Raw genomic sequence first — 10,416 nt, forward strand, 5'->3', positions numbered from 1 at the left:
CTGGCCCCAGGCAGGCAGGGGTGGGGAGAGGCAGGGAGGAAGCAACTTACCCCCCCTCTTCTCCTGCCTCCTCCTGGCTGAATGAGGGCCGGAAGCGGGGCAGCCGGAAGCATGTGCCCCGCCCCCGTACCTCACCCGGAGGAACTGCGATCCCCCGTGATCCCCCCCGAAATGACCTCTGACGAGAGCTCTCTCAGCCCCACCCACCTCACAGGGCGTCTGTTGTGGGGAGAGGAAGCGAAGGAGATTGTAAGCTGCTCTGAGTGACTCTGAGTGAAGGGCGGGGTATAAATCTAACTCTTCTTCTGGTACCTTTTTAGCTTGCTCTTCTTCCAAAGAGGGGGGTGCATGTAACATGGACCTTCTCTTTTCCATTCTATCTCATAACAACCCTGTGAAGTAGTTGCAGCTGAGAGAGAGAACACAACTTGTCCAAAGTCACCCAGTGACCTTCAGGATAGAGGAGTGGGGATTTCAGCCTGGGAGTGGCCGTGGCTCAGCGGTAGAGTACCTGCTTGACATGCAGAAGGTCCCTCCCCGGTTCAGTCCCCGGCATCTCCTGCTAAAAAGGATGCAGTTGTGGATTATGTGAAAGACCTCTGCCAGGGACCCTGGTGAGCTGCTGCCAGTCTGAGTAGACAGTACTCTGATGGTCTGATTTAGTATAAGGCAGCTTGGTGTCGTGGTTGAGTGTGTGGACTCTAATCTGGGAGAACCGGGTTTGATTCCCCACGCCTCCACTTGCAGCTGCTGGATGACCTTGGGCAAGCCATAGTTCTTTCAGAGCTGTTCTTGAAAAAGAGCCGTTTCTGTCTCAGCCCCACCTACCTCACAGGGTGTCTGTTGTGGGGAGGGGAAAGGAAAGGAGTTTGTAAGCCGCTCTGAGACTCCTTTGGGTAGTGAAGGGCGGGGTATATATCCAATCTCCTCCTCCTCCTCCACCCATGTGTTGTTGTATCTCCTGGATCCTCGTCAGACAATCTAACCACTGGGTGATGCTACGCTAATTGGTTTGAAAGTAATACAGAAGGATTAAGGACATTAGCACATCCCAGTGCGATCTGGAAAACCACAAAGAACATGTTGGCTGTGAGGCCAGAGGATAAGCAGAGTCCTTTCCAGCAATTAATGTCCTTGACTTTGTAGCTGTGCCTCTCTATTTTGGGGGTGGGAAGTGCCATCAAGTTGCAGCCAAATGGTCACCCTATGGAGGCTCCAAGACGAGAGAAAAACAGAGATGCCTAAGCAGAGCAAACCTGGGCTTCCTTGGGTGGACCTCCTCCAAAGAGTTGCCAGGTCTGGGTTGGAAAATACCTCGAGACTTTGGAGGTGGGTCCGGGAGAGGGTGGGGTTTGGGGAGCAGAGGGGCCTCAGCAGGGTACAATGCCACAGAGTTCCCCCTCCAGAGCAGCCATTTTCTCCAGGGGAGCTGGTCCCCGTCAACTGGAGATCAGTTGTAAAAGCAGGAAATCTCCAGGCCCCACCTGGAGTCTGGCAACCCTAGAGTTAACAAAAAGATGTGAGAATGAACCTACAGTCCGGCAGTACCCCCAAGACAAACCAAGCACAACCCTGCGCACATCTTTTTGTTAACTCTTGCATTCAGGGCTATTTTTGGGCAGGAACGCACAGGAACGGAGTTCCGGCTGGCTCCTGAGTTGGCCACGCCCAGCAGGAACTCATTAGGATTGGCTACATTAGGGGGTGTGGCCTAACATGCAACGGAGTTCCTGCTACAAAAAAAGGCCCTGGGTTTTGACAACAAACAAGGTAAACAGAATAAGAAGCAAAAGGTGGGTGTGGCTGGATGACCACACTTCTGGTAACACGGGGGTGCGGCCTAATGTGCTAATGAGCTGTGGTGTCAGGGGTGTGGCCCAATATGCTAATGAGTTCCTGCTGTTGGGTGTGGCCTATTATGCTAATGAGTTCCTGCTGGGCTTTTTCTACAAAAAGAGCCCAGCGTTGCATTTACGTGCTAATTTACTGCCATCCATTGATCTTACCATCGCCTGATCCACTTTCAGCTCTGCATATGCATCTGGGCTCTGAGTGGTCCCTCCTAAAGGGCTGCCTCCCACCCTCTTTTCTCCTGTAAGCAGGCCTTGAAGAGATTTTATTCCATTTGTCTGAAGAACTGTGCTTTGCACACAAACACTTTGAATAAAACTTTGTTGGTCTTAAAAGTGCCACAGGACTCAAACTTTTGTTCTACCAATTAGATAGGGTTACCAGGTGTCCTTTTTTTACAGGACATGTCCTCTTTTTTTGGTGTCCGTCCTCTTTGGCCTCTTTTTAAAAAGCTGATGGAAACATCCTCTGTTTGGGTTGGAAGGTTAGGGATACCTCTAATTAGTAGCAATGGCCACAGCTTAAGTAGTAGGGGCATTTAAAATAAGATTTGTCACAGTGATCACTTGTTTGAAGTAATTAGTTGGGAAATATGTCCTCTCTTGGTGTAGTCTGGTGTAGTGGTTACGTGTGCAGATTCTAATCTGGGAGAATGGGGTTTGATTCTCCACTCCTCCACTTGCACCTGGCTGGATGACCTTGGGCAAGCCATAGTTCTGCTAAGAGCTGTTCTTGAAAAAGAGCAGTTTCTGTCAAGAGCTCTCTCAGCCGCACCTCACAGGGTGTCTAAGCCGCTCTGAGACACCTTTGGGTAGTGAACGGCGGAGGATAAATCCAATCTCCTCCTCCTCCTCCTCTCTCTGGTAGCAATCACTAGAGAGAGACGCCCGGGATCCAGTAGAAACATAGCAGCATATTTTGAGCTTGAATGTTAATTGAGATCAGCGTCCTATCTGAATTTAATGTAAGTTACTACTAGGTTGATTAGTTGTAATTTGAAGTATCTTGTATGTGTTCATAACAAAGGTAATATTACTATGTTACAGATTCTTAAGACTTGTTGTCTAACATTTATGAAACAGAGAGCTTTGGCACCACTATGTAAGTAAGCACTAAGATTATTGTATTGTCTCTTGTTATTGGTGTAGCACATATTCTAAAAACTGTATTTTTGTACACTACAGAATATCTCCTGAAAAAGATCCATTTTTTGAAATGTTATGTAATCCGGAGACGACGTTGATTATGTACCTTGGTTCAAGGATTTTCTATTGAGTTGTGTATCATGTTGTAGTGCTTTAGATTGCAATACATAAACAGCATTCTTTATAAGTCTTATGACTGTTTGATTGTGGGTCAGACTATCACGACGGTTGGCGTTATACTTGTTTAACTGATTGGGTCGTATGTGTCCAGATTTTTTTGTAAACTGAAACAAGCATTGCTCAAAGCACCCCAGTGGCCTGGGACATCTTCCAATGGGACATTTGTACATCTCTCCTACAAAACAGGATGTGAAGGGCTGTCCCCCACAATGACTTCAGTCAGCTACATTTGCAAGAGAGATGAGGTATCTGTGGTCCACTCTTACCACTGCAAATGCCAGAAGAGGAAATATTTGGACACCCCTCCCTTCAAATAAAGGACAGGCTGTCTAAAGGGTTTAAAGAATTTCCCCCCTTATCTCAGCCTCCAAAATTCAGCATACCCAGAGAGTCCGAAATTCTCCTTTCTCCCTCCCTTGGAAAAACAGGATGAGTGAACTAGACCCTCAAATGATGAAGGGGCTCCCAGGAAGCCACTGTACAGACCTCAAGACACTGTCGCTATATGTCTAAAAAAGCATCCCCCCCCCCAGTCAAAGTTGGGGACATGGCATTTGTGTCCTTAAAAAAAGAAAGTCTCCACTTTTGCTTGTCGTTTGCCACAAAGATTGGCTGGGGCTGAATAAACAATACATGTGGGGCTACGGTTGTGCATAAATTGTCAAGCTGAGCCATTTGCAGGATAAGGAAAACACATTTTCCTAGCAACCTGGTATGCCTTTCATTGTCTTATACTAACTGTCAAAGAAAAGCAAAAAAACCCCAAAAACCCAACAAAAAAACACCCAGATGAGACCCATGAGCAACACAAATATGTTTTTCTCTGCTCTAATGTATTTCACAGCTGAGACATAAGCAATGTGTCACCTTTGAAATGGTAAAACGGTGCTTTTTACTGTCATTACTGGGATAATTTCCCTCTCTCTATCCTGACCCTCTTCACTTCTCTTTTTATGCTCACATTCAGTTCTGTGCGTGCGTGTGCATTTATTAATACTTCATGTTCCAGTTATGCTTTTCTCACTCTCTATATTTGAACCATTCCATGAATATAATGTATTTAAAATAACAGAGAGCTTCATAGGGTGAGACTTTCCATGGAAGAAATCATCAGGGCCTTTGCGGCTTTCGAAGCCATGACACCAGCCCTCCCATCATATCTATTTGCATGCCAAGCAACCAAGTGACCTCAAACTAAAGAAAGGCACAGCACTTGAAAGTCCTGGAAGCAAAATTCAAGGATCTCTGTGAGCATCGAAAACTGGATTGAACGGATTTGTTCTGCTAATAGGGGAACCTTCCTCAGGTCCCTTCCCAGATGCAAGGAGTTCTTCCACCAGTGGAAGGGACTCTTGTGTCAATGGAAGTCTTCCATTGCTGGGGGAAGGAGGAACAGATTTGTGGAATCCAACCCAGAGAGGTGAACAAACACAGGAGTTCCATGCTACTTGGGAAGCATATGACTGATGTATAGCAAAATATGTTTTAAGCTATACATTTAAGGCTAAAGCTCCACGCAGTTTGGAACTTGGAGTGACAGTGGCTTTCTGGGGTCTCGAATAGACAGAAGCCTTTCCTAACACTGGCTACCTGACATCCCCTAACTGGGAATGCCGGAAATCGAACTTGGGATCCACTGCATGTAAAAGCGTGTGTACCGCTGAGCCACTGCCCCCTTCCTCTTTACCACCAAGTTTAATTCCTTTCCCTAATACCAGACTGTCTATGGATCACTCCCTCCCTTTGCCTAGATTGACAGTGTAATCCTAAAAGCACTTTCCCGGGAGGCAGACCCATGGAATAGATCTGGGGAGGATTCAGAATAGACCTGGCTGGGAATAAGGGATCACTCCCTAAGGCTGATTTCGCACTAGAGCTGCCTCGCGGTTGCGCCGCCGTTTGCCCCGACACTATTGGTCAATTTCACACCCGAAGCCGCGGGGCTGCATTTGACCTGCGGCTTCGCCCGATTTCCTCCGCACTTTCGTGATCCTGTTTTTTGAGGATCACGAAACTGCGGGGGAAATCGGGAGAAGCCGCGATTCAAAATGCAGCCCCGCAGCTTCGGGTGGGAAATTGACCAATAGTGTCGGGGCAAACGGCGGCACAACCGCGAGGCAGCTCTAGTGCGACATCAGCCTGAGTCTCACCATATAGCACAGACAGGGCTGATGAGGTGACATCATGCACAGGTGCTCAGGTACCTCTTGACTTCCTTGATAGATTCAGGTGGGTGGCCATGTTAGTCTGAAGCGGCAGAACAAAGTTTGAGTCCAGGGGCTCCTTTAAGACCAACAAAGTTTTATTCTGGGTAGAAGCTTTGATACGCATGTCCACTTCTTCAAATATCTGAAGATATCTGAAGGAGTGTGCACGCTCACGAAAGCTTATACCCAGAATAAAACTTCATTGGTCTTAAAGGAGCCCCTGGACTCAAACTTTTCTCTCACTTGATAGGTTACTTGTGGAACCTTCTGCCACATGAGTCCGGAGAAAATGGGTCTGCCGACAGCAATGGAACACGCAAGAATGATGGATCCTCCATCTGCAGTATCTCAGAATGCCAGATAGAGATGACAAAACCACTGCGCAAATAATATTGCTAAAATTGGATTTATGAAATGTACAGGAATTGCGGCCGTCACTGTCTGCCAGCAACAATAACTAGTGGTGAAACCTCCACGGTCAGAGGCCGTATACCTCTGGATACAAGGTACAAAGGAAGATCAGCATCTTCATCCAAGTAATTAAGACCCTTATGAAATCCGGTATCGTAATAGTTACAAAATCAGACTAGAATCTGGGAGACTCCAGTTCCAATCCCCATTCTGGCATGGAGCTTGCTGGGTGACCTTGGGCCAGTCACACTCTCTCTCAGCCCAACCTACTTCACAGGGGTGTTGTGAGGGTAAAATAGGGAAGGGAAAGCCATGCATGCCTCCCCGATCTCCTCATAGGGAGCATGGGACAAAAATCCAGTAGACAGACAGATCCCCTTTAAGACTTGGCTCAGACTTCAGACTCAAATGAAGTGGGATTCGAACACAGGTCTGCCAAACTATCCAATAAATGATGTGCTAGACTCCTTAAAATCAGTCAATCAAACTAACACACAAACAAACAAAACACCCTGGTTTAACACCAAAAAAGTTGAGGAGAAATCTGTTGATGGCTATGAGTCATGATCAGTGTTCCCTCTAAGCCAAGTTAGTGTGAGCCTAGTTCACAGTTTTTTAGCCTCCGGCTCACACATTTCTGTCTCAGCTCAGGAAGGAGGGCTCCAGAGCAAACTAACTGATGCAGTATCCAAATCATTCCCTCACAACTTTAATGGCAGTAGCTCACAAAGTAGAATTTTCGCTCACAAGACTCCACAGCTGAGAGAGAGCACTGGTCACGATAGCTCAATTGAGCTGTCATGTTCAGGGGCAGTATACCTTCAGGGCTGCTGTCTTCATGGCCAGCCTGGCTTGCCCAGAAATATCTGCCTGGCCACTGGAAACAAGGCACTAAACCATTGGTGAGATCATGCGGCATCTCCATAGGGTTTTCAAGGCAAGGGACGTTCAGAGGTGGTCTGCCATCGCCTGCCCCTCTGCAGCGACCCTGGACTTCCTTGGTGGTCTCCCATCCAAGCACTGACCAGGGTCGACCCCGCTTAGCAACCAAAATTTGACCAGCTCAGGTTAGCCTGGACCACCCAGGTCAAGTCAACATCCCATAGAAAGCGCCAGGGCTTCTTTTTTTATTTTTCATTTTTGGAAAAAAAAAAGAGGTGCCGGAACGCTCAAGAGGGAAACGAAGTTTTCAATCTGTATACCGAAAACTCACAAACTTCCAAACATTTCTAAAAGAATTTGGCCGAAGAGGTTCCGGAACTCCGTTCCGAAACGTTCCCCCAGGAAAAAACCACTGGATAACTCTCAAAATTATCAGACGTGTTCACGACGGAGGAGAAGCCTACGCAGGGCTATTGGTTAAGGTGCTGAGAGACACAGGGGAGGTCTGCGAACTCCATCCCCTTCTTGGTAAGCTTGTGGCAGGACACCTTGCCGGAAGCAGAATACTGGGTCAGGTGGCACTTGGGGGGCTGCTCTGATGTCCATGCCGGTTCTCCTCGGTGTCCCACTTCCCACCGCCACGAGAAGCACTTACCCATCGCTGAGACCAGCACTGCGAGGAGAAGGAGGCTCCCTCGCCCCACGCTGCCTTGGGACCCCATGGCTGTGGGTTACTGTACAGCTCTGAGCCACATGGAGGGGCGGAACTGGCTGCAGAGATGGCGGGCTCCTTTCTCAAGGATGCCTGGAGGGTGGCACCCTTGGTTTAAGAACACGGCCAGCCCGGGCAGGATGCCGTCTCTGCAAAAACTCTGAGCCAATGGGAACCTGGCATTCAGTTTCGTGGGGGGCCCTCTTGAGCCCCAGGAGGAGGGGGGGGGAAAAGCAGAGAGGAACAAAAGTGAAAAGGGGGTATTTATGATCACGCCTTGCAAAAAAAAGGTGGTAAACACGCTCCGGCGGCATTGCCGGGTAAACAGCTGCCATTGTTCAGGCACATTCCCGGCTGGGGGCGTGGGTGGCATCGCGGCCTTTGGAAGGAATGCAAACCAGCCCGAAGGAGATCGAGCATCGCAGAGGGGCAAGGAGGCAGCGAAAGCGGCATCCTGTCTCGGTGTCCTGTATGACTAAGGATAGGAAGAGGGGCTGACGAGGCCGATCGGTCCAACTCCATGCGTCGAGCGAGGGGCTCCATGGCACAGCGTGTGCTTTGCACGCAGGAGAGTCAGGGCCGGCTCCAGCTTATTTTGCACCCTAGGCGAGGATCCCTTCTGCCCCCTCCCCTGCGCCCACCAATTTGCAAAAATAAATGCATTTTAGGAAGAATGAAAAACACAAATAATCAAGAAACTCCCAGAGTACGGGGCCGGGTGCAGTTTGGTGCCCCTAAGGGCCGTCCCACTCTAGGCGATCGCCTAGTTCGCCTAGTGAGTGAGCCGGCCCTGAGGAGAGTCCGAGGCTTGATCACTGGTCCAAAGGGTCTCACGTGCCGGGAAATGCTTTCCTCTGCCCGAGACCCTCCTGTGAACCTGGGAGAGCTGCTGCCAGTCGGAATCAATAATGCCGAGACAGATAGGGCCAACATCCTAATGTTCAATCAACTCTGACGTGGGAGGGATCAGTGGTGGAGCCCATTTTTTGCACTTAAAAGGACAAACACTTAAACAGGTGTTATTTGGCACCGCTTGGAGGCTGATAGGAAGCATTTTTCCCCCGTTTCCACACAGCATTGTGGTCCTACCATAAACCTCCTGGGTTTTTCCTGTCTTTTCTTCACTCCTTCCCAAACCTGATTTGTTATATTTTGGGAAGGATCGCAGGAAAGCTGGCCTGGTGGCTATGCGTTCAAGAAAGTGTGGGTTTTCTCACTAGGGCCATTTCCCTTTCCCCAGTCCCCACAGTGTCCAACCACCATGCCAGTGTTCCCTCTAAGCTGGGCTAGTGTGAGCTAGCTCACAGTTTTTTAGCCTCCAGCTCACACATTTTTGTCTTGGCTCAGGAAGGACGGCTCCAGAGCAAACTATTTTATTCAGCAGCCAAATTGCCAGTAGCAAACAAAGCAGAATTTTTGCTCACGAGACTCCACAGCTTAGAGGGGGCATTGCCCCATGCATGAACTTTTTGCCATCAAGTCACAGATGACTTATGGCAACCTCTTGGGGGTTTCAAGGCAGAAGAGGTTCAGCGGTGGTTTGCCATTGCCTGCCTTCACACCATGACTCTGCTATTCCTTGGATGTCTCCCGTCCAAGAACTAGCCGGGGCCGATCCTGCTTAGCTCCTGAGATCTGACGCGATCAGGCTAGTCTGGGCTATCCAGCTCAAGGCATGTGCAAACTAGGGAGATTTTTAAAGCTTCCCCCTCATTGGTCATTGAGATAGTGAGATACCAATATGACACAGCACATCGGTATGTCAATTACCAGTATGTCAATTACCAATACAAGAAGTGTGCAATAAGAGCCCCTAGTGGTGGTGGTGGGAAATGGCTTCCATAGGGAGAGTGTGGGGGAACTCACCATGGGGCAGCCCCATTGCTTCCACAGGAAAGTGATGCCATGCGGAAAAGGTCTAATTTTTTGAAAACTGCTGTTGAAGAATCATTTGCCACAGATTTTCCTTTGTGAATTATCCAGTCCAATGGTGAATGTCCAATATAATAGGGAGGTGGGATTGTCTAAGAGCAAAGAAGAGAAGGAGAGAAGGAGACTGGATTTATACCCTGCCCTTCACTACCCAAAGGAGCCTCAGAGCAGTTTACAATCTCCTTTCCCTTTCCCCTCCCCACAACAGACACCCTAGGAGGTAGGTGGAGCTGAGAGAGCTCTTTCGAGAACTGCTTGTGAGAGAACAGCTCTGAAAGAACTTGCGACTGACCCAAGGTCACACCAGCAGCTGCATGTGGTGGAGTGGGGAATCAAACCCTGTCCTCCTTATTTAGAGTCGGTGCTCCTAACCACTACACCAAAGTGGCTCCTGTGTCTCTGACCATGTGCAGAGCGTTTTTCCTTTGTGAACTGGATGCTCCACCCACCCTGATGCCATCTGAACCTGCGGCCAAATCTGGATTTGTGTCCATTGGCTCGCTAACCTCCCCTTGCACTCGATCCTTCTTGAATAGCTATACATTGTAAAAGTGGGGAAGGAAAGAAGCTGCAGAAATTAAAAATGAAAAGAAGAGAGCATTTCATCTTAGACAAATCTGCGTCACTTAATGTGCTCTTATGCTGCTGCTCAGCAGATAGTAATGCAAACTGGAGCTGGTGGGATGGGGAAACAAGCTGTCTGTCTTGCTAGGGCGGTGGATAATCTGCTGCAGTTTAAACCCCATTGAACTCTGTGAAGGTTACTTGCAGGGAAACGATCCGACTGCATTGGTGCAATCCTATCCTCAAAGTGCATGGCTGTCAGACACAGGCAGTGTGGTGCAGTGGTTAGAGCAGATGAGAGGGGCGACCCAGCTGATTCCCCTCCACTGCTTTGCCACAAGTTTGGCTCTCTTCAGTGAAGCAGTGCCCTCCCATGGGTAGGGCGAATAGGGGCAAGTGTCTTGGGCTCTACACTTTGGAAGTCCCCATCGACAGCACAGTGCCTCTAAGGCAGGGGTGTCAAACATGTGGCCTGGGGGCCGGATCAGGCCCCCGGAGGGCTTCCCTGTGGCTTAGAGTCTGGCCAGCTGAC

At 49.0% G+C, this 10,416-nt stretch overlaps 1 protein-coding gene across 1 annotated transcript in view; it reads right to left on the bottom strand.

The window, feature by feature from the left end:
- MPZ (myelin protein zero) overlaps positions 1-7,607 on the bottom strand; it is a 34,967-nt gene extending 27,360 nt beyond the window's left edge. The window contains 1 exon segment of the mRNA XM_015424732.1: positions 7,332-7,607. Within this exon segment, the coding sequence (XP_015280218.1) occupies positions 7,332-7,398 (67 nt within the window). The 5' untranslated portion in view covers positions 7,399-7,607.
- Between the last annotated feature and the right edge of the window lie 2,809 nt (positions 7,608-10,416).

The sequence above is a fragment of the Gekko japonicus genome, unplaced genomic scaffold, assembly GCF_001447785.1.
Source record: "Gekko japonicus isolate JY-2015 unplaced genomic scaffold, Gekko_japonicus_V1.1 scaffold755, whole genome shotgun sequence".
Lineage (NCBI taxonomy): Eukaryota > Metazoa > Chordata > Lepidosauria > Squamata > Gekkonidae > Gekko > Gekko japonicus.